The sequence below is a fragment of the Hypanus sabinus genome, chromosome 6 (genome assembly GCF_030144855.1).
Source record: "Hypanus sabinus isolate sHypSab1 chromosome 6, sHypSab1.hap1, whole genome shotgun sequence".
Lineage (NCBI taxonomy): Eukaryota > Metazoa > Chordata > Chondrichthyes > Myliobatiformes > Dasyatidae > Hypanus > Hypanus sabinus.
In genome coordinates this window covers 80,264,104-80,288,675 of record NC_082711.1, presented here as the reverse complement: position 1 = coordinate 80,288,675, position 24,572 = coordinate 80,264,104, and the positions used below count along the sequence as shown (strand labels likewise).

The window sequence follows — 24,572 nt, the reverse complement described above, 5'->3', positions numbered from 1 at the left end:
ATACTTGCCCATCAACAATTACCCTTTCTCAGATGTCAACAGTATCACTGAAGCAGCAGACAACATTTAGCTCAGGTTCCAAGCCCAAAGAATTAACGTCTTGGGGAAAACTGTAAACTTTAATTGTTTTCATGACTAGACCAATGGAGTGTTTTCTGATTGATTCTTATTCACTTTAATATTAATAATATCCTTTGTTTACATTTGTAATTATTCAATAAAGTAGATTACCGTGAGTATGTGCCATCACATTATTTGTAATGGAAAAAGGTTCAAAGTACATTTATTACAAAGTATGAATACATTATACAACCTTGAGATTTGTCTCCTTACAGGTAGCCATGAAACAAAGAGACCCAAAAATACCCATTAAAAAAAAGTCAAACACCCAATATGCAGAAATAAAACTGCAAACAACAAAAGTAAACAAACAGCATTCTGAGCAAAAGTGAGTCCATAGGCACAAAGCCCAGAGCTCGGAGTAGGCCACAGCCTCAGGCTCAGTTCTGCACAGAGCCAAGTAAATATCACAGAGCAGCAAACAGACGCGGAGTCTGGAGCAGCCAGAGTAGGCCACAGTGACCGCCTCAGTTTAGTGCAGAGATGAGCAAACATCGCAGAGCAGCGAACAGAACTGGCCTCTTGTCCCAACATGCTGTCTTTTCAATCAATCTGGCCCAGCATTTAAATTGTCCAAATATTGGGTTGTTCTTTGCACTTGGACCTGGGCAAATAGGTAAGATGGCAATTGACCAAAGTAGATAGAACATAGAATAGTATAGTACAGGAACAGGCTTTTGGGCCCACAATGTTGGGCCGAACGAATTAAATTTGTAATCAAATGACTAACTAAACAAACCTCTTCTGTCTATACAATATCGACATACTGCTGTTTTCCTCACATCCAAAACTGCTCCTACAGATCGCTAATGTTTCTTCCTCATACACAACCCCAGGCAGCACATTCCAAGAACCCACCACTCTATATTATCAGAAGATCTGCTCTGGGACCAACAAGTACCATCACAAAGAGGGCATGACAACGTCTCTTTCACTGAAGTTTGCTTTGAACTAGCATGTCACCTAAAACTCAGAGAAACTTCTACAGATGCTGTGGAGAGTATCCCAACCAGCTGTATCATGGCTTACATGAATGCCTAGAAATGGGGAAGTGTACAGAAAGTTGTGGATACAGCCCACCAATGAGCGCATTTACATGGAGTGTTCACCTAAGAAAGCAGCATCTATCATCAAAGGCTCCTACCAGCTAGGCCTTCTACCACTGGGCAGAAAGTACAGGAGTGTTAGATCCCACCCCATCAGATTCAGGAACAGTTATCACCCGACAACCACCAGACTTCTGAACTGGCATGGATACCTTCACTCATTGAAACACTGAACTGATTCTACAACCTACAGCTCACTTTCAAGGACTGTGCAACTCAAGTTTTTAGCTCAAGTTTATAATATTGATTTTTTTGTCTTCTTTTGTATACTGGCTGCTTGTCTTGGTTTATGTATAGGTTTTCATAAATTTCATTGCATTTCTTGAATTCTCTGCTGCTCTCTTAGCTGAAAGATCCAAAAACTTGGACATTGTCTGTATAGAGGTCCATACCCCCCATTCTGATATACTTGTTTAATTATAAGCACAAAAGATTCTGCAGACACTGGAAATCTTGAGCAACATACACAAACCGCCAGAGGAACTCAGCAAGCCAGGCAGCATCTATGGGGGAGGGGGGAGAATAAAAAAGTTGATATTTTGACCCAGCACCCTTCATCAGGACTGAAAAAAAGATAGAAGCCAGGATAAAAGGGTGTGGAAGAAGTAGTGCAAGCTAGCAGGTTATAGGTGAGACTGGGTGTGGGGAAAGGTATGTGGGTTGCTGGATGACAGGATAGGTGGAAAAGGTTAAAGGCTGAGGGAAGAGGAATCTAACTGGAGAGGATAGTCAACCACGGAAGAAAGGGAATGGGGAGAGAACGAGAGGAATGTGATGGGCAGATTAGGAGAAAGTATTAGAGGGTAATTGTTTAATTGCTCTTCAGTCAAAAACTGCATTGTTTGTCAGTTAAAAACTGCATTTCATTTAAACAATTTTCCAATAATTTCAAGAGATTAACTTCACCTCAATCAGCTTTCAAGACTTACTTCCAATTTGGTAATCCTGGAACTGTCAACGTTTGCTTTAAATTGTCTATGTGAAAATAAATAAATATAACCAAAACTAGGCATCAAGTTTCATTCAAGTCTGGAAATATACTATCAATTTTGTACAGAATGACTACAGTCTTCATACCAGAAAATTAAAAATTTGTCTTTGTTTCTCACATGCAACTGAAATAAATGAAGTACTATTGCTCAGGTCCTGAGTAAAGACTAACTATATTTCATTTGAGAATACTGTCCAAACATTTTTGCTGGTCCAATTTTTGAAGTTCATATTATTAAAATATCTTTCAAAATCTACCTCTAACCTTTCAGCAAAATATCTAAGACTACAAAACAGTATGGTGTGCTGAAAACTTAAAAGCCAGAACCAGCTATGCTCTAGCCAAGCTGTTCCATTTCAGTTACACTCATTTCTGTCTGACAACATGGGAAACTACCCATTTATGTCCTGTTTTAAAAAGACAAGCCAAATCCGGTTGATTACTATGCAATTTATTAATAAGTAATAGAAGACACTCTTCTGCAGTTATTCCTTTCTAACATCAAGGAGACTGCATCACATGAAACAAATGTGGCATACTAAGTTTAATCGACGTATCACCTAGAGGAGTGCAAAGGACCCTGGATAGTAGGAATGGACAATGAAAAAGGGCAGGTATTACACCATGAATAATTGAGAAATGGTGTACATCTTGGGTGATATGGAAGGATGAACCAGAGCAAAGGAGAGAGAAAGATTCCTTAGAATTGCTGAAAGGGTACAGAAGGAAAATGTTAAACTGTTGCATTATGAACAATCAGAGATTTAAGCTTTCAGCATTTGTCATAAAGCAATTCTGATGACCCAGCAAATTATTAAAGGCAAACCCATAACATCCAAAAAATTGAGAACGTTGCTGATCTTACTTTATCTTGTAAGAGTGATATAGTTGTGGAATTGATGAATCAATGTACATAATATGCATTGATGTCTCCATTCCTGTATAGCATATGCATCAATATCTAAACCACAGGTTACAGCAAAATTTCAGCGATCAGGTTATCTCGATTTTCCCAGTTTTTACTTTTACTTTGAAATAGTAATTTCAGATGTTATGCTACATTTTATGCATGGAGTTCAGCCACTGCACAGGGAAATTTACCATTAAACAATTTCACAGCTCTACTCACAGAAACAAAATGTCCATCATGTGTATCTTTGAATTGGAAGGAAGGTTAAAAAAAAAATGGTTGAGAATGTTCCCAGTAAAGGGTAATGCATATTGGATGGGTCTGTTTAATTTGAACTGGAATAACAGCAAAAATACACTAATTATTTGTTCTCCATTTCTTTGGAAGGGTCCTTAAAGGCAACGAGTGCCTTGGTCAAATCAGTATGACAAATACTGATCCACATTTGACATTCTACAAACTGGGTGCTGCAACTTTGCTGCAAATCAAGTATTTTCCAGGATAACGAATTTACAAGCTTCTACAAATTCTGGCAGCAGACTTGCAATACTGACATTGAAGGAAAATGCATAATAATGAAGTTTTGTGCCACAGTACCATGCTGCCAAATACCTACTACTAATTTTAGACTAGGTGAGATAGCTATTTGGTATTATATCCAACTTCAAAAAGAATAGTCACAAACTTGATGGCCACTAATATAATAAGGAACCAACTTACATTGACTTTGAAGCTCTGCACACTATCATCCAGAAAATGAACATTGCAGACAACTTCTGATCGATGTTTGTCTCTTGGCATCTCGAGAACACGCATATGGTTTGGCTTCCCACTAAGCACACGAAATCGTGATGTCATCACTACACCTCCGATATCTAAATATGAATATTAAAAAGGTTATGCTAACAGCAAAACATGTCCCAAAGGAGTCAATAGTTTAGGATTAACCAGCAATCTGACCAATTTTGCTGATCATATAAATTAACTCTAGAATTGACACTTCATCAAAACTTCTGAGAGGATTAAAAATATTACCAATAGTGCATAGTTAGACTTTTCCTAACTTCCACTGGGGGATTACAGGAATAAGTGCACACAAAATTGAAAAAAATACTTTAAAGAAGACTAGTCTTTAGGTCAAGTTGGGTCAGAGGATGAGAGATGATTCAATCTGAACATATAGCTTTAGAAGTCAAGCAGACATCTTATATTTATGTTGGACTCCAAAGTAATAACTAAATATTTAGGTCAATCAATATTTACGCCTGGGGTGAGAAAAGAAATAAAGGCGGGAGAATGATGTTTGGTAACAAGAAATTATGTACAATTGGGAAGGATGGAGATGGGTACACAAAATCAACTGTGGCTATTTTATTAGGTATCTACTGTACAAAAAAAAGTTGCCACTGAGTGTATGTCCGTGGTCTTCTGCTGCTATAGCTCATCCACTTCAAAGTTCAACGACATGTGTATTCAGTGATGCTCTTCTGCACACAGCTGTTGCAAACATGGTTATTTAAGTTACCGTCATCTTCTTGTCAGCTTGAATCAGTTTGGACATTCTCTGATCTATCACTAATGTGGCATTTTCACCTGCAGAACTGCCACTCACTGGATTTTTTTTGTTTTTTTTCCCCACCTTTCTCTGTAAACTCTACAGTGTGTTGGGTGTGAAAATCCCAGATCAGCAGCTTCTGAGATGCTCAAATCACCCCGTCTACCATCAACAATCATTCCATGGTCAAAGTCATTTAGATCACCTTTCTTTTAATTCTGTTGTTTGGTCTGAACCTCGATCATATACGCATGCTTTTATTCATTGAAGTGCCGCCACCTGATCAGTTGATTAGTTATTTACATTAACAAGGTGTACAGGTGTGTTCTTAAAAAAATGCAACTGAATATACTTAGAAAGGGACTGCTAGACTGGATAACAGGGAAAAGGATAAAGAGAACACAAAAAGCATGAGGGAAACAGAACCACAGAGCATACAACTGAAATATGAAAACAGGTTGCATGAACAGAAATAAGGTTAAATGCTCTAAGTGATAGTAACAATATAAATTCATATTTCACAAGTAAACATTCATTCACAAAATTAGCCATTTTATCAGCAGCACAGGGCATCTTTACTCCACTACAAAATGTCAAATTAAACACTAAATGAAAATCAAATTCAAAAAAATACTGAAAATCTGAAATCAAAAAACATACAGCAGTTCAGGCAATACTGGTGGAGATAAAGTATCACGTTGAAAAAAAAACACTTGTGAACATTTTCTCTTTTCACATGTGTTACTTAATCTGCTGAATGTTTCCAGCATTTTCTGTCTTTATTACAATACACTCTCACTCACTTGGCATCCATAGGAATAATGATAATGTGAGAATTGCTCAGGAGAAATTAATTGCTATTCATTACACACTAGTGTTCTGTACAATTCATCTACAAATAAACCACCAAGCTATATGTCATTAGCTTACCCCGTTAAAAAAAAACAGTATTAATGTCATCCTTTTTACCTACCACCAGAGTTCTCTGGGGTCATTCTGGTAGCAGTTTATATTCCACCTTGGGCCAATGTCAAGCAAGCTTTAGATGATCTGAGTAATGGGATCAACATGCATGAAACAGTGCACCATCATTTTGGGAGATTTTAACCAGGCCAGTCTGAAAAAAAATCACTGAGCAACTACCAACAGATCACTTGCAATACCAGAGGAAACAACACACTGAACCATTGCTACACCACCATCAAGAATGCCTACCATCCTACTCCACGCCCTCACTTCAGGAAGTCTGATCACCTAGCTGTACTTCTACTCCCTGAGTGTAGGCAGAGACTGAAGACTGTAGCACCAGCAGTGAGGACAAAGAAGATATGGACAAGGGAAGCACAGAAGCTCCTACAGGACTGCTTTGAGTCGGTGAACTCCATTGTATTCAGGGATTCTTCTTTGAATCTTGATGAGTATGCTGCAGTTGTTACTGACTTCATTAAAACCTGTGTGGATGAGTGGGTGCCTACAACGACCTCACGTACATTCCCAAACCAAAACCCATGGATGAACCAGGAGGTACATCATCTGCTGAAGGCTAGATCTGTGGCATTCAAGTCTGGCAACCCAGGCCTGTACCAGAAAACCAGGTATGATTTGCGGAGGACTATTTCAAAGGCGAAGAAACAATTTTGAATGAGGTTGAAGGCAATATCAGATGCACAGCAACTCTAGCAGGGTCTGCAATACATTACATCCTACAAAGTGAAACCCAATAGTATGAATAGCAGTGATGCTTCACTACCAAATGAACTCAATGCCTTCTATGCACACATTGAAAGGAAGAACACAACCTAGACTGTGACGATCCCTGCTGCACCTGATAACCCTGAGATCTCCGTCTCAGAGACCAATGTTAGACTGTCTTTAAAGAGAGTTAACCCTCGCAAAGCAGAAGGTCCCAATGGAGTACCTGGTCAGGCTCTGAAAACCTGTGCCAACCAACTAGTGGGAGTATTCAAGGACATTTTCAACCTCTCACTGCTATGGGCAGAAGTTCCCACTTGCTTCAAAAAGGCAATAATTATACCAGTGCCTAAGAAGAATAATGTAGGCCGCCCGAATGACTATCGCCCAGTAGCACTCACATTGACAGTGATGAAACGCTTAGAGAGGTTGGTTATGACTGGACTGAACTCCAGCCTCAGCAAGGACTTGGACCCATTACAATTTGCCTATTGTCACAATATCAATGGCAGATGCAATCTCAATGGCTCTCCACATGGCTTTAGTCCAGCTGGACAACACAAACATCCATGCCAGGATGGTGTTCATCAACTGTAGCTCAGTATTTAATACCATCATTCCCAAAATCCTGATTGAGAAGTTGCAGAACTTGGTCCTCTGCATCTCCCTCTGCAATTGGATCCTCGACTTCCTAACCGGAAGACACAGTCTGTGCGGATTGGTGATAACATATCCTCCTCACTGACGATCAACACTGATGCACCTCAGTGGCGTGCGCTTTGCCCACAGCTCTACTGTCTAAATACACAAGACTGTGTGGCTAGGCAGAGCTCAAATATCATCTATTATTTTGCTGACGATACAACCATTGTTGGTAGAATCTCAGGTGGTGACGAGAGGGTGTACAGGAGATATGCCAACTACTGGAATGGTGCCACAGCAACAACTCAACATCAGTAAGACAAAAGAGCTGACTGTGGACTTCAGGAAGGGTAAGACGAAGGAACACATACCAATTCTCGTAGAGGGATCAGAAGTGGAGAAAGTGAGTAGCTTCAAGTTCCTGGGTCTCGGAGGATCTAACTTGGTCCCAACATATCGATGTAGTTATAAAGAAGGCAAGATAGCAGCTATACTTTATTAGGAGTTTGAAGAGATTTAGCATGTCAACAAATACACTCAAAAACTTCTATAGTTGTATTGTAGAGAGCAATCTGACAGGCTGCATCATTGTCTGGTATAGAGGGGCTACTGCACAGGACCAAAACAAGCTGCAGAAGGTTGTAAATCTAGTCGGCTCCATCTTGGGCACTAGCCTACAAAGTACTCAGGACATCTTCAAGGAGCGGTGTCTCTGAAAGGGAGCGTCCATTATTAAGGACCTCCAGCACCCAGGGCATGCACGCCCTTCTCTCACTGTTACCATCAGGTAGGAGGTACAGAAGCTTGAAGGCACACACTCAGTGATTCAAGAACAGCCTCTTCCCCTCTGCCATCTGATTCCTAAGTGAACATTGAATCTTTGGACACTACCTCATTTTTAAAAATATACAATATTTCTGTTTTTGCATGCTTTTTTAATCTATTCAATATACATAATTGATTTACTTATTTATTATGATGTTTTATTTTATTTATTTTTCTCTCTGCTAGATTCTGTGTTGCATTGAACTGTTGCTGCTAAGTTAACAAATTTCACGTCACATGCTGGTGATAATAAACCTGATTCTGATTGCAAGAGGTATTGCTAATTATCAGCCTACATCTACTCATGTATAAACAAAGAAAAACTAAAAAATGTCTTTAGTTGTTGTGGAATACACCTTCTGGTGCTACTTAAGACACAAATTCAGTGATGATTCCAGGGTTGTAGGATGTTTCGGGCCTTTAATCTTCAAACATGCTCACCCAGGTGACCCAGCTGGGGGTGATTAGCCCCCGACTTGTGTCCAAGTGGCACACTAATCCACGGATCCCCCCTCCGGATCCACAGCCACAGTGAGGCCTTTTCAGCAGCCTTCAGAATGTTCTTGGTGGCTCTTCTGGACTGCAGTCCTTTAACTCCAAGGAATTTAAGAGTCCACTGTAATGAATGGCCAGCAAAGCTCTGGCACCCAACTTTGACTGGCTCACAGTGAGCTCTCCAGCCATTGCTCCAGCATTCTGCAACAAGATCTGTGTATTTAGCCCTCACACTCGTTGGCCTCTTCAATCCAGTCTTCCCAGGGGACAGTAAGTTCCAGCAGGACCACTTGCTTCAAGACGTTGATAATAACACCATGTCCAGGCGGAGCGTAGTAGCTGCGATGATCTCTGGGAACATATATTTACATATATTTTGCATAGTATTTGAAATAAAATTAAATTTTGAGCTCATTTTCATAAAAATGAAACTACCTTAGGTTTAACAATTGTTTAAAATTCTTAAGAATTTTGTCTAATGCACAAGAATTCCAGATGCATAAATGTGAGTTTTCACTATATTAAATTGAACACATTGACTTGACTTCAAGTCATCTCATAATAAAAAATGCACCAGAATATTTTAAAAATTCACATTTAGCTGCCCCTGCTGCTCTCCCTCGCCCCTTCACAACCAAAGGGTGTCAACACAATTATATCGCTGTAAAATTTCTTTTGCCTTTCCTCTAGACCAAACAATAACAAACACATCTCACGTAATGTACAGCACTCTGTCAAAGACTGTATAGTTCATGCTTTTGTGATGTTTCGCCAAGCAGGTTTTGTGAATGATGCCTAGTACTCACATTTGAGAGTAGTGCCTACCTGCGATCTCTCAGCAGCCTTCAAATAGAACTTTGCCATTCTCTCTAATAGTTCTTACTCAGTTGTCCAGCTCAACTGGAGCGTATTCATTTGGTTCTACTTGTTATCTACCAAACTGCAGAAATACTGCCAGTGGGGCTTTTCCCTCCACTGAAGCAATTCCTCTCACATACAGTGAATTATCCTCGATCCAGATTGCTTCCTCATCTCCTATTGCTACAGAGTAATATTTGCAACATGTTTACAATACTATGTCCAATTCCTCTACAAGTATTAACTTTACATGCCCTGCTGCCAGAATGTCAATACACTTTAAAACCATTTAGAATTCTTCTGCCAAATTTAATCTTGCACACCTTACTCGCCTATAATTTCCATCTATGTTGTACAGATTGAATTGGCCTCACATCAGTTGAGAAGAATGGGGGGCAATCGACCAAAACATTCAAGCTTTTGGATGCAATTCATACAGTAGGTGACAGAAAGCTTTTAGCTCTGGTAAGAGAGTCTCTGGGTAAGGTGGTCAATGATTAGGACTAATAAAAAAATTTCTTTTTGGGCAGGGGTTACTAGCAACTTTCATGCCAGGCAATACTCATCCAAAACGGGAGAAAACCTATCACATTCTCATGCATCCAAACAACTTCACCATTGCAAAGCTCTTGCCATTAACACTTGAGAAGGAAGCGAGAAGAGGATAGTAGATGAAAATTGCCATGGATCAAACCGTAGATGCAAGATGTCAGGAATTGAATATTTATATTAACTTAAACACAAACTTTTCCACTATGAGTCCAATATAACATTCTTTACTTTAACAAGTATAAACAAACAGTACAAATCACTTGATAACATAGAGGAGAAAAGCAATCCACTATTCTAAACTTGAAGTTCCTTCACTACCAATGTACTGTAGCTGCAGTAAGTATGCCAATTTTAAAATGGAATGTACCAATTCAGCTTATTTGACAGCATCACTCAAAATTGCAAAGTATTCCACAGAGTCTTAATCACAGTATTTCAGCCTACAGCCCAATTCACCAATGCCAATCACGGTATCTTCCTGAACTTGACTCATTTATCTGCATTTAGATCATTATTCCAAACCTTTCCTATCCATGCACCTGCCTTAATTTTTTTTAAATACTATTTTCACCTGCCTTCATCACCTTCTCGGGCAGCTTGCTCCACATACTTATCAACCTAGGTATGGAAAAAGTTGCCCTCAGATCTCCTTTAAATCTTTCCTATTTCATTTTAAACCTACCCCTTCTTGGTTTAGACTCCCTTAAAATAACTGAGAATCTACATTATCCATAAAACTCTCAGCCTCCTCCACTCCAGGGAAAACAATCCAAATCTGTTAAGTTTCTATTTCTAACTCAAAGTTTAAAGTTCAAATTAAATTCAAAATCAATTTATTATCAAAGTATGTATATGTTACCATATATGACCTTGAGATTCATTTTCTTATGGGCATTTGCAGGGAAAAAAATAACTTATCTACAGAAACAAAATAAATATCTACAGATAAACAATGAATGACAAACAACCAAAGTGCAAAAGACAAACTGCAAATAAAAAAAAGCCCTATGAACATGGATTGCAGAGAGTCCTTGAGAGTTGAGTCCATAGAATCAATTCAGAATTGTGGTGACTGAAGATATTCATGCCAATTCAGAAGTCTGATGGTTGTAGGGTACTACTGTTCTAGAACCTAATGGTATGGAAACCCAAGGCTTCTGTACTTCCCACCTGATGGTAGTAGAAAGAAGATGGCAAAGCCTGGATGGTGGGTGTCTTTGATGATGGATGCTGCTTTCTTGTGGCAGTGCCCCATGTAAACTCAGTGATGGGGAGACTTTTGCCCTTGATAGACTGTGCTGTATCCATCACGTTCTGCAGTCTTCTCTGTTGCTGGATGTTGCTATTTATATACTAGGCTGCAAGCCAACTAGCTTGCTTACTCTTCTTTGAGCATCAGTAGAGGTTTGTCTAAAGTTTTGGTAACAAACCTAAACCTCTAAGAAAGTTCAGGTGCTGTAATGCCTTCTTTGTGATGACATTTGCATGCTGGTCCCAGAACAGATCTTAAGATATGTCAATGCCAAGCAATATGTTAACTCAAGCGCTCCAACAGCTTCCTCGTAAAACTTTTCTTCACCTTGTTAGTATAATAACATCCTTTCCATAATACAATAATCAAAATCCCTGATGTGGTCTCACCTATGCCTTGTGCACTGCAACAAGACATCTCAATTCTTGTACTCAATGTCTCACCACATCAATGCAAGCATGCCATCTGCCTACTTCACCACTTGGTCTATTTGTGTCACCACCATCAGGGAATAATGTACTTGTATCTCTAGCTCTTTCTGTTCTACAACACTCCTCAGGATCTTGTAACTCATCCTATCCTATCCTGGTTAATTTCCCAAATGTATTGTTGCCTTTGTTTTGTTGGATTCTGATGTTTTTAATTCAAGGTTCTTTCAGAAGTCAGGGAAGAGGCATAAAACTTGTTGCTTCACAGTTATTTTATTAGGCATTAATAGAACAAAGAAAGTTGAAGACAGTAACAGAAGCAGAGACTGGTAGCAGAAGGGAGAGAAGAAGCAAAAAGAGAGAAGGTGTCACTACATGGTCAGCTCTTTTTATACTCCACAGATATGGAACATTCCATTCAAATTTACAGACAAGTTAACAATTCAGGCTGTGCCTATTCAAATAAGACAGGACAAGAGAAACTTACAGAGCTTTTCAGAATGATACAAAGAAATGTAACCACTAGGCAGACACAATTTATTTATTTATTTAATCTCCCTTACCTGTCAGGCTTTTTGCATAAAAAAAATGCAATTTAGTCAGTCTGATTTTCCTTGCTTTTTGTCCTGATCCTGTCTAGTCTGCCTATTGGTCTTGCTTGTTTTAGCTTCAATAAGTAATTTATTGAATTACTCCTTCATTCCCTTAATTTCCTCCTCTGTCACACTATAACTATTTTGAAGAACAAAGACAATGGGTGCATGGGAATGCCTTCACCTTCAAACTGCCTAAATCACAGAATTCCTGTATGGAAATTTAATGGCATTCTTTCAGAGTGGCAAAAAAACCTGTGTCCAAATAGTAATGAAGACATAATTGTCAGATAGAATGCAGCAGCTCAAGCTAAGTGTCTCACCATTGCCTGGAAGTAAGAATGGGCAGTAAATGCTGAACTTGTTAGGAAAACAAATCTGCTAAGTACACAGAAAAAAAATTACCAAGGAAGTTTCTTTCCATGCAATTCAACATGCTGGATCAATAATATGTCAGCTCAGAAATGATATTAATCTTTATTGCTCACAATAGTGAAGAAAACAACAGCTTTGTTGTAATAAATGACTTTAACTTCCCCGAATGAGGACATGCTTATTACAAGAGGTCTAGACAGAACATAATTTCTTATGGACATCCAAGAGGGTTTCTTAATCAGTTTGAAGGAAGTTTAATTAGAGGACAGGCTATATTGGATCTACTATTAGGAAATAAGCCTCCTCAGGCGATTGTCAGTGGGAGAACATTTAAGAAACAGCGATCACTACTCCATATGTTTAAAAATAGTTATGAATTAGGATAAATATGGACCTTGCGGATGAGTATTAAATTGTGATAGGGAAAATTATGCGTGTGTAGGCAGGAACTAGAGTGTTAACTGGAACACCTACATTTCAGCATGTCCTGATCTGACACATGGAATATGGTTAAAGATCAACTACACAGAGTACAGGACCAGTATGCTCCTCGCCAGCAACAGGTGATGTTCCAGGGGACCAGACAAGTATGGCAAGGTAAAGGGACTGTGAGTTAAAGAGAAGAAGTGAATTAGTGAAGATGATGATGCTTGTGCAAGGATTAGGGGGCTAAAATCAAACAGAGCCTTTAGGATTAAAGGTAACAGAAAAATAAACTCGAGGGAAATTAAGAAAACCAGAAGGGGCCATGCAAAGTCCTTGGCAACTATATAAGAACATAAGAAGAAACAGGAGCAGGAGTAGGCCATCTGGCCCGTTGAGCCTGCTCCGCCAATCAATAAGATCATGGCCGTTCTGACCATGGACTCATCTCCACCTACCAGCCTTTTCCCCATAACCTTTAATTCCCCTAAACTAGGATTAAAGAGAATCCCAAGGCATTCTACGGCTCCATGAAGAGCAAGAGGATAACTAAGGAGAGAATACTGGTGGGAAAATATGCTTGGAGAGGAAGGATATGGAAATTTGCCAAAAGAAACTGAACTGTCAAATTCTAGATTCAGCACCAAGGGTACATATTCTCTCTGTCAATATCTTGTCAAAGCTCCTTAGAGTATCGTACTTCAGTGAAGTCGCCTTTTTGTTTTAAACTTAGCCCATTGACTTAATTGTTCCATCCATTCATCCAGGAAAAACCCCACTGAAATATTTCTGAGTAAACTCTTAAGCAAAGCCTTCGGGAACAAAAATGACCAAAACTGAATATGCTATTCCAGGAGCTGTCTCATTAGTACTCAGTGTTGTTAAAACAAGACTTTCCTACCTTTGTACTTCCATGAACCTTGCATTCTATTCATCTTCCCAATTGCTTGTTCAACTTCCAAATCTAACTCTGTATTTCAAGGACATCCAGATAGATCTCTCTGTACAGTAGGACTCTGCTATCAATATTTCTCAGTTCAGCATACGTTTTTATACATTCTCAGTTTTCTATCACATGATGAGAAAAATTAACCGATTGTAGGTATACAAAATAGTTATGACTTTGCAGTCACTGCCAGATGGATCAAATCCAACTGTTTTGCAGTCAGTATTAAACAAAATATTGAGCCAACACCCACTTTTACATAACAATCCTTCACTCAGCCCTGAGTCATCAATGACCATTTCAGGAGCCAAGAGTAAACTTAAATTGATTTAAAATAGTTTTATAGGTTTTTCTTGCAGCAACACAATTATTGCAAACGGATCTTACATGATATTTACTTGCATGGTATTACTTTAAAAAGGAAAACATCATACATTCTTCTAATATGCTCTATAGAGATTAAATTATGTAAGATTACAAAAACATTAAGTTGGCAATTGTAGAGTGATTTGATATAAATCACGCTAAGAACTGTTTTCAAATAAATTAGGATACGGTAAATATATTTAAGTAGATTGAAGATAGATATTAAAATCTGGGTTAAGTTATAAAGAAAAAGGGAGATTTAACATCAAATATAACTATTTACTTGTCCATTAGTCCCCACTATTTGAAAACTGTAAACATTCCTTTCACCAGTGCCAAAACTAAAATTGCTTAGTTTGTGTACTATTTCTTGGAAGTATATTCTCTAACTGCATTGCTATCTGAGTGCTACTCTTGCAAGTTTTCCTGTATAATCCTTAGCATGCTCAGTAACTTGGAGAATACAATCTCATATCTTCATTAAAAAATAAGACATCAAAATGAATTCATGCAATAGGAATAACATTTGTCCAATTTTCATAACACTTTAGCAAGGCTAAAAACAATATTAAAAATTGTGTTAAACCTTTTAAACAGGAATTGTCAATGTTTAACATCACTTTAACAAAAAAGGTTAGCCATGAATGAAAAATGCATATGAAGCAAGGCTTAGAAGATAGCTTCAGTAACAGATGAGCTGAGATGGATGGAATGAACGTTTATAGAAAATTTATGTTTATTTAATAACGGTCAGAAGCTTAGATTGGAAGCGACAAGGACTTCTGAGGTACCTTTGTGGACCATTTTGAAATGCCATTGTCACAGATACTCATAAAATGTAAAATATTAGTCTTCCTGTTGCAACTAAATTAAGGGAATTATCTAGTAATATATTCCCTTTAGAACCACAGAACCATAGCATATTAGAGCACAGAAACAGGCCTTTTGGCCCTTTTTGGCTGTGCCGAACCATTTTTCTGCCTAGTCCCACCGACCTGCACCTAGACCATACCCCTCCATACCCGTCTCATCCATGTACCTGTCCAAGTTTTTCTTAAATATTAAAAGTGAGCCTGCATTCAGCACTTCAACTGGCAGCTCATTCCACACTCCCACTACTCTGTGTGAAGAAGCTCGCCCTAATGTTCCCTTTAAGCTTTTCCCTTTTTACCCTTAACCCACATCCTCTGGTTTTTTACTCTAGCCTCAGTGCAAAAAGCCTGCTTGCATCCACTCTATCTATACCCATCATAATTTTATATACTTCTATCAAGTCTCCCCTCATTCTTCTACGCACCAGGGAATAAAGTCTTAACCTATTCAAATTTTCTCTGTAACTCAGTTTCTCAAGTCCCAGCAACATCCTTGTGAATCTTCTCTGCACTCTTTCAACCTTATTAATATCCTTCCTGTAATTCGGTGACCAAAAATGCACACAATACTCCAAATTCAGCCTCACCAATGCCTTATACAACCTCACCATAACATTCCAACTCTTATACTCAATACTTTGATTTATAAAGGCCAATGTACCAAAGGCTCTTTTTACTACCTATCTACCTGTCACACCATTTTCAGGGAATTTTGTATCTGTATTCCTAGATCCATCTGTTCTGCTGCACTCCTCAGTTCCCTACCATTTACCTTGTATGTTCTACCTTGGTTTGTCCTTCCAAAGTGCAATACCTCACACTTGTCTGTATTAAACTCCATCTGCCATTTTTTAGCCCATTTTTCCAGCTGGTCCAGATCCCTCTGCAAGCTTTGAAAATCTTCCTCACTGTCCATTACTCCTCCAAACTTAGTATCATCAGCAAATTTGCTGATCCAATTTACCACATTATCATCCAGATCATTGATATAGATGACAAATAACAATGGACCCAGCACTGATCCCTGTGGCACACCACTAGTCACAGGCCTCCACTCAGAGAAGCAATCCTCCACTACCACTCTCTGATTTCTCCCATTGAGCCAATGTCTAATCCAATTTACTACCTCACTATGTATACCTAGCGACTGAATCTTCCTAACTAACCTCCCATGTGGGATCTTGTCAAAGGCTTTACTGAAGTCCATGTAGACAACATCCACTACCTTCCCTTCATCCACTTTTCCTGGTAACCTCCTCAAAAAACTCTAATAGATTGGTTAAACATGACCTACCACACACAAAACCATGTTGACTCTCCCTAATAAGTCCCTGTCCATCCAAATAGTTGTAGAACCTATCTCTTAGTACTCCTTCCAATAATTTACCTACTACAGATATCAAACTTACCAGCCTATAATTTCCCGGATTACTTTGAGAGCTTTTTTTAAACAACGGAAAACATGAGCTATCCTCCAATCCTCCAGCACCTCACCCGTGGATACCGACATTTAAAATACATCTGCCAAGGCCCCTGTAATTTCAACACTAGTCTCCTTCAAGGTCCTAGGGATTTATCTACTCTGATTTGCCGCAAGACAGCAAGCACCCCCTCCTCTTTAATCCGTATAGGTTCCATGACCTCAATACTTGTTTGCCTTACTTCCAGAGACTCCTTGCCAGTTTCCTTAGTAAATACAGATGCAAAAATCCATTTAAGATCTCCCCCACTTATTTTGGTTCCATACATAGCCGATCACTCTGATCTTCAAGAGGGCCAATTTTATCCCTTACTATCCTTTTGCTCTTAATATACCTGCAAAAGCTCTTAGGATTATGCTTCACCTTGACTGCCAAAGCAACCTTATGTCTTTTTAGCGCACCTGATTTCTTCCTTAAGTATCTTCTTGCACTTTTAATACTCCTCAAGCACCTTATTTGCTCCTTGTTGCCTGTACCTGTCATACATCTCTCTCTTCTTCATCAGATTTCTTCATCCCTCAAAAACCAAGGTTCCTTATTCTTATTCACTTTGCCTTTAATCCTGACAGGAACATACAAACTCTGCACTCTCAAAATTTCTCCTTTGAAGGCCTCCCACTTACCAATCACATCCTTGCCAGAGAACAACCTGTCCCAATCCACACTTTTCAGATCCTTTCTCATTTCTTCAAAGTTGGCCTTTTTCCAGTTTAGTACCTCGACCCGAGGACAAGATCTATCTTTATCCATGATCAAGTTGAAACTAATGGTGTTATGTTCACTGGAACCAAAGTGTTCCCCTACACACACTTTCGTCACCTGTCCTAACTCGTTTCCTAATAGGAGATATAATATTGCATCCTCTCTAGTTGGTACCTCTATATATTGATTTAGAAAACTTCCCTGAACACACTTTACAGATTCTAACCCGGCTAGACCTTTAACAGTATGAGAGTTCCAATCAATATGTGGAAAATTAAAATCCCCTACTATCACAACTTTATGTTTCCTGCAGTTGTCTGTTATCTCTCTGCAGATTTGCTCCTCCAATCCTCGCTGACTATTGGGTGGTCTATAATACAACCCCATTAATGTGGTCATGCCTTTCCTGTTTCCCAGCTCCACTCACATGGCCTTGGTAGACAAGCCCTCTAATCTGTCCTGCCTGAGCACTGTTGTAACATTTTCTCTGACTAGCAATGCCACCCCCCTGCCCTTCATCCCTCTACCTCTATCTGAACATTGAGACCCTGGAACATTAAGCTGCTAGTCCTGCCCCTTCTGTAGCCAAGTTTCACTAATGGCTTTAATGTCATAATTCCATGTGTCAATCCACATCCTCAGCTCGTCTGCCTTCCCCACAATACTCCTCGCATTGAAATTGACACACCTCAGAAGATTATTACCACCACACACAACCCTTCTATTTCTGACTTTGCATGAACTTTTAACATCATTTATTTTCACCCCCGCTCCACTATCCACTCTGGTTCCCACCCCCCTGCAAATCTAGTTTAAACCCTCCCCAATAGTACTAGCAAACCTCCTTGCAAGGATATTGATCCCCCTGTAGTTCAGGTGTAACCCGTCTCTCTTGTACAGGTCTCATCTGCTCCAGAAGAGGTCCCAATGATCCAAAAATCTGAAACCCTGCCCCCTACACCAGTTGCTCACCCACATGTTCATCCTCCAGAGCATCCTGCACTTACCCTCACTGGCATGTGGCACAGGTAGCAATCCTGAGATGATCACCCTCAAGGTCCTGTTTTTTAACTTCCTACCAAGCTCTCTATACTCATTCTTCAGGATCTCTTCACTCTTCCTTCCTACGTCATTGGTACTGATGTGTACCATGACATCTGGCTGCTCACCCTCCTACTTCAGAATGCTGTGCACGCGATCAAAGACATCCCTAACCCTGGCACCGAGAGGCAGCAAACCATCCAGGAGGCTCTGTCACAACCACAGAACCTCCTGTCTGCACCTCTAACTATCGAGTCCCCTATCACTACCACTCTCCTCTTCTTCCCCCCTCTCTTCTGCACCGCAGAACCAGACTCAGTGCCAGAGATCTGGCTACCGTAGCTTGTCCCAGGTAAGTCATTCCCCCCAACAGTATCCAAATCGGCATACTTGTTGTTGAGAGGAATGGCCACAGAGGAACCCTGCTCTGCCTAACCTTTCCCTCGCCTGACGGTAACCCAATTACCTGTGCCCTGCTCCACTGGTGTAGCTACCTCCCTGAAACTACTATCTATACACTCCTCATTCTCCCGAATGATCTGGAGGTCATCCAGCTCCTGTTCCAGTTCCCTAATGCAGTTTGTTAGGAGCTGCAGCTGGACGCATTTCTTGCAGGTGTCGTTGTCAGGTCTCTCCGACTTCCCATATCCTGCAAAAGGAGCATTCCAACATCCTGCCTAGAATTCTCTCTAAACTTACTAGTTAAAAAAGAAAATCGAATGAGAAAAACTTACCAGAACCTACCCTCACCTCTGCCTGTTCACGCCGAAGCCTGTTGAGCCAAAGCCCTCCCACTCTTACTCAGTCCACTCTGACGATAGCCACTTCGCTAGACAAAACGTCTTTTACAGTGCGCTAGCTGACTGGCTGTCTTCAGCTCCTCCACTTCCATTGGTTGGCCGTTTAAAAAACTGAAAAAGCCCTGAATCCTCTCCTTCTCAAGCTCTGACGATGGCCGCTACGCTAGATGAAACTTCTTTTATAGTGTGCTAGCTGGCAGGTTGTCTTCAGCTCCTCCACTCCCAATTGTTTGGCTGTTTAAAAAACTGATAAAGCCTGCGAATCCTCTCCTTCTCAAGCTCTGATGAGAAGAAAACCTTCTTTACAGAAGAAAACCACTCCAAGACTGTGAATTGTGTTGTGTAATATGCAGCTACAGGTACTGGTTCACTTGTAAAATCCTATACAATGTATGATTTATAGATTTCCAACTCACCTCATATTCTTCTCTCTAATAAGGAAGAGAGAAAGGGTGCATCAAGCTTACACATTAGAATATGCAGCCATAAGAGTAAATGTTAATCGGCATGTAATGCCAAATTTCCCTCAAACTATCAGCAATTCCAAACATTCAACTTGCACATACTAAGGCATAGATACTAATTGGTTTTAGACAATGTACAACATGTGAGGCTTCCACACTTAAAGCAATTGATTACTCAGATTGCTATCAACTGGTTGAAATTATGTGCACAATATACAGAGAAACAGCCCCAATACTTCAATAGGTCTTACTTAATGATTCTGTCATGTGCCCACCTAGGAGAAGCAGTAACATGTGAAGCACCATTTTATTGAAGAATGCAAAAGCAATTATGACACGTTACAGTAACAACTGTAGATGGCAGCACAATGCCAGAGTCAGGGTGCATACAATTAAATTTAAGATTCCTTCAGGATCTTTCCACCGTGCAGCATGGATGCTATCAACATTTCAGTTCTTGGCAGTTTGTTGCATTTAAGGCACAGATGTTCTCTACTCCAAAAACATCTCTTTTGGTACCAAATAGAAGGCAGTCAGTGGTAGCAGCTTCCTCACACTTGCAGATCCAAAAAGGGCAGAAATCCACTGACACTATTTATATCATGGTATAAGTGCCATATTATTTGCTGAGATAATGCACAGCGACAGACTTTTGATATTCATATTCAATACTCCGGGCAACAAGGGATGATGACTGTAATTGTTATCTGGAAATGAGACCATGTGCTTTAGTGCTATACTCTCTGTTCTTTCAAGATGGAAATATGGATCATCGGCACATATGAAAATTGACTATGTTTGTGACAAAAATCATTAAATGGCAGAATGTATATATACTCCCATTTGACACGTCAGTTCATGGCCTGCTCTCGTGGCTTCGTCCAGGATGAGGTCACTCTCATGGTGGAGGCACAACACCTTATATTCTGTCTGGGTAGCCTTTACCCTGATGGCATGAATATTGATTTCTCATTCTGGTAAACAATTTCACTCCCATTCCTCAATTCCCCACTCTGACCTTTTAACTCTTCTCACCTTTCTAATATTACCGCCAGATTCCCCCCCCCCCTTTCTCCTATGGCTCACTCTTCTATCCAATCAGATTCCTTCTTCTCCAGCCATGATCTTTCCCACCCACCTGACTTCACCTATTACCTATCAGCTCGTCTCCTTCCCCTCCCCTCACCTTTTAATTCTGGTATCTTACTCCTCTCTTCCTTCTCAGTCCTGAAGAAAGGTCTTGACCTAAAATATCAACTGTTTATTCATTTCCACAGATACAGCCTGACTTGCTGTGTTCCTCCAGTATTTTGTGTATGGTGTTATCATAAACATTAAAACATAGAAACATAGAAAATAGGTGCAGGAGTAGGCCATTCAGCCCTTCCAGCCCGCACCGCCATTCAGTATGATCATGGCTGATCATCCAACTCAAAACCCTGTACCTGCTTTCTCTCCATAACCCCTGATCCCTTTAGCCACAAGGGCCATATCTAACTTCTTCTTAAATACAGCCAATGAACCGGCCTCAACTGTTTCCTGTGGCAGAGAATTCCACAGATTCACCACTCTCTGTGTGAAGAAGTTTTTCCTCATCTCGGTCCTAAAAGGCTTCCCCTTTATCCTTAAACTGTGACCCCTCGTTCTGGACTTCCCCAACATCGGAAACAATCTTCCTGCATCTAGCCTGTCCAATCCCTTTAGAATTTTATACGTTTCAATAAGATCCCCCCTCAATCTTCTAAATTCCAGTGAATATAAGTCTAGTTGATCCAGTCTTTCTTCATATGAAAGTCCTGCCATCCCAGGAATCAAGCTGGTGAACCTAATGCAGATGTATTACTGTAGCCAATCCCATGAACCAAACTTTGAGAAGATGCAAATTATGCTTAAATACTTTCTTTCAAACAATGACAACAATGAAAACGAAATCTGACAGATTACTGGTGTTTTTGGTCAAATAAAAATGGAAAACATGGATAAAGATTCAAACTAATTGACAAATATGATTACATAATAGAAGATGTTGGATGATAGGTTGGGTAACTTCACTCACTCTATTACTGAAATGTTCCCATTTTCAAGGACTCTTCATCTCATGTTCTCAATATTTATTGCTTATTTATTATTACTTATTTCTTTCTGTGTTTTTATTTGCTGTTTTCTGCACTCTGGTTGAATGCCCAAGGGCAGTCTTTCATTGATTCCGTTACGGTTATTATTCTATAGATTTATTGTGCTCACAAGAAAATAAATCTCCGGGTGGTACATGGTGACATAAATACTTTGACAATAAATTTACTTTGTGATTGGCCACTAAATTATCACGCATGTCAGTTAGAAGAACTTGAGAGTTGACAAAAATACAGGGAGAATAAAATCAGTGAATTCAGTAAATAGTTGCCACTGTGGACTCAGTGGGTTCAGGATTCTATGAAACTTCCAATTTAATCTTAGTTAACTCCTCACTTCTGTGAAGACGCAAGATCTTCACTCTAACTTTTATCATCTATTAGATACCCACACACAGTTCTTCAATGTTAACCATTATGCTACTGTTAATATCACAGGAGTGTAACAGTTCAGGCTGATTTTTCCTTGTGCATTGCATCTTCGCTGTAGGTATCCATAGGGTGATGCGCACCTCTCCAGAAAAGCTACTCACGTGCTGCAGCGATGCAGACCGTAACAACTGTGATCGGTCCGCTTGGTATCATCGCATTTCTGGTTGCTTCTTTTCTGCCATGTTTGTAGGCTGTGCGTACACCAATACGAAATAGATTAACAAAATCGTCAAATCTACCTGTCGACATGCAAAAATGTTTGAAATGCATTTCTTTGTCCATGTCTTCACGAAGAAACTCAACACAGTGGCATAGAAACCCCACTGCCAACTAGTGTTTTGGCGCACACCAACCCATGCTCGCTACAGCATAGAGCAACGTAGAAGTGAAAAATGAGGCCTATGGCATAGGCTGCGGTGTAGCCTATACGCAAAAGTATAAATCAGCCTTCAGTGCAACATTAACAGCTTGGGGCATCAGAGTTAATTCCAGCACTGTCTGTAAGGAGTCTCTGTATGTCTTCCCTGTGGAATGTGTGGGTTTTCCCTGTATGCTCTAGTTTCCTTCCACAGCCTAAAGATGTACCGGGTGGGTGAATTGTTCATTTTAAGTTGTCCTGCAATTAGGTTAAGGTTGAATCGGGGCTGCTGGGGAGAAATGGCTCGAAGGGCTGGAAGGACCTATACCATGATGTATCTCTAAATAAATAAATCAAATACAACTCCTGTGAATATTCAGCTCTCATTTTTCCCCTCTTTGAAGGTGGTTCCTGATTCTGACGTGACTGATAAGGCCAATATTTGGTCCACCGACTCTACCATAGAAGAAGCAGAAAGTGCCTGAATGGGCAGACAGGTGTACACCGCAGGAATTAGTGCCATTTATGCTTTTTAAGGAAACTTCAAAATCTTATAGAAATAGTGATGATAGCTCCATCTTGACATTAAAAGTTTGCTTTAATTTTAAATGAAAACCATTTAATTTGCTTCATCCAATGAAACAGCATTTCAATATTTTACAGCATATTGTACAGATAACATTACATTAAAAACCTGATGAATGGAAGAAATAACAAACAGTTATCTGTTAACAAACATTAACAGATGATAATAACAGTAACATCTGATTTACACCTCCAACATCTATGGTCTATAATGCAACTTGAACTATAAATACTGATAATTTTGTCCAATTCTTCAATGTTTAGCTCAAGTCACAATGCAAATATATACTTTTCTTGAAGAAGTCTTATGTAGCTTCAATATGGCACAACACAACAGATAGCTCACACATAAAAATCAGTTACAGTCTGGTAAAGCTGCAACACAGGATATCATACATGCCAAACAGCATGTATAATGTTCAGTTTTCAAAGCAGTAGAATCATATATGAAGTTCGTTTAACAGAATAACAAAATTTAAAGGGCATTTCTTTGGAGCTCTTTTTAAGAGCTTATTCAACTGTCTGCCCACACTTTCAATTATTTAGCTTTATCTAGCAACACATACAAGTAAAGCCAGAGTAGTCACTCCACTCTGATAGATCCAAGTTTTGCACCCCAAAATTTCCAAGATAAAAGCTCTCCACAAATTTTCAACATCAAAGGGTTGACAAAGACTACAAAGACTATAAATAATAACCCACCATCTTGTCAGAGATCCCAAAGGCTCAGCATAAATTTGCCTGTGTTTATTTTAAACTCACTAGGGTCCCAGTTTCCGTTCCACTTAAACTCAACTTGGTTCACTGGAAAAGTGTATTACACTGATGTGTAAATCCAAAAACGTTAATTCAGATTTGGGGTGCTAACAGAAATAAAATTCAACAGCAACAGAAAACTGCCAGTCACCTCCAAACTCCCAAGTATTCTGGATTAACAGTTTTACTGTACTTAACAGAACATTTACAGTATGACATACTTATTAGCTTTGATTACTTCAACATTAACATGTTTTTCTTTACCCTGACCTTTGGCTGGACTGGCTTCCTCAGCTGCAATCTGAGAGGAAGTCCTACAATTTGTATTGTTTCCGAGATCGCTCAATTATACTGAAAGAAATACTTGAAACAGTTACTGATTTCTTCTTAAAACACTGTAGCAGAAATTGCCATTAAACTTTGTTTGCATTTCATGTAATTTCCATCTATAATGTGGCAACACTTCATTGAGCTGATTACAATATCTATACATTATTCACACCAAGTACCTTCAAATATCATCCCTTATCTGGTAACATTCATTCACTCTATAAAAAAAAATCATATTTTAAAATTCTCACCCAGTTTCACATTTTCTCCATGGTCTTACCTTTCCTTAATTGTGGAATTTTCCCAGTCCTTGTAACATTTCAAACTGTGGTTGTTGGTCTGTTCTAGTTTCTTTTACCCACCACTGCTCTCTCTCTCTCGACCAACTCGACCAAGATCTGGAATTCACTCCACAAGACCCCTCAGTTTCTCCAAGTTTCTAGATTCTCCTCTAGATTCACCACTTGAATCAACCTTATGCACACCAATC

At 39.5% G+C, this 24,572-nt stretch overlaps 1 protein-coding gene across 1 annotated transcript in view; it reads right to left on the bottom strand.

Moving 5' to 3' along the window:
• Positions 1-24,572, bottom strand: part of LOC132395615 (tyrosine-protein phosphatase non-receptor type 3-like) — a 171,479-nt gene that overhangs the window by 132,934 nt on the left and 13,973 nt on the right. The window contains exon 2 of the mRNA XM_059972479.1: positions 3,848-4,002. Within this exon, the coding sequence (XP_059828462.1) occupies positions 3,848-3,985 (138 nt within the window). The 5' untranslated portion in view covers positions 3,986-4,002. The remainder of the gene's footprint in view (positions 1-3,847; positions 4,003-24,572) is intronic.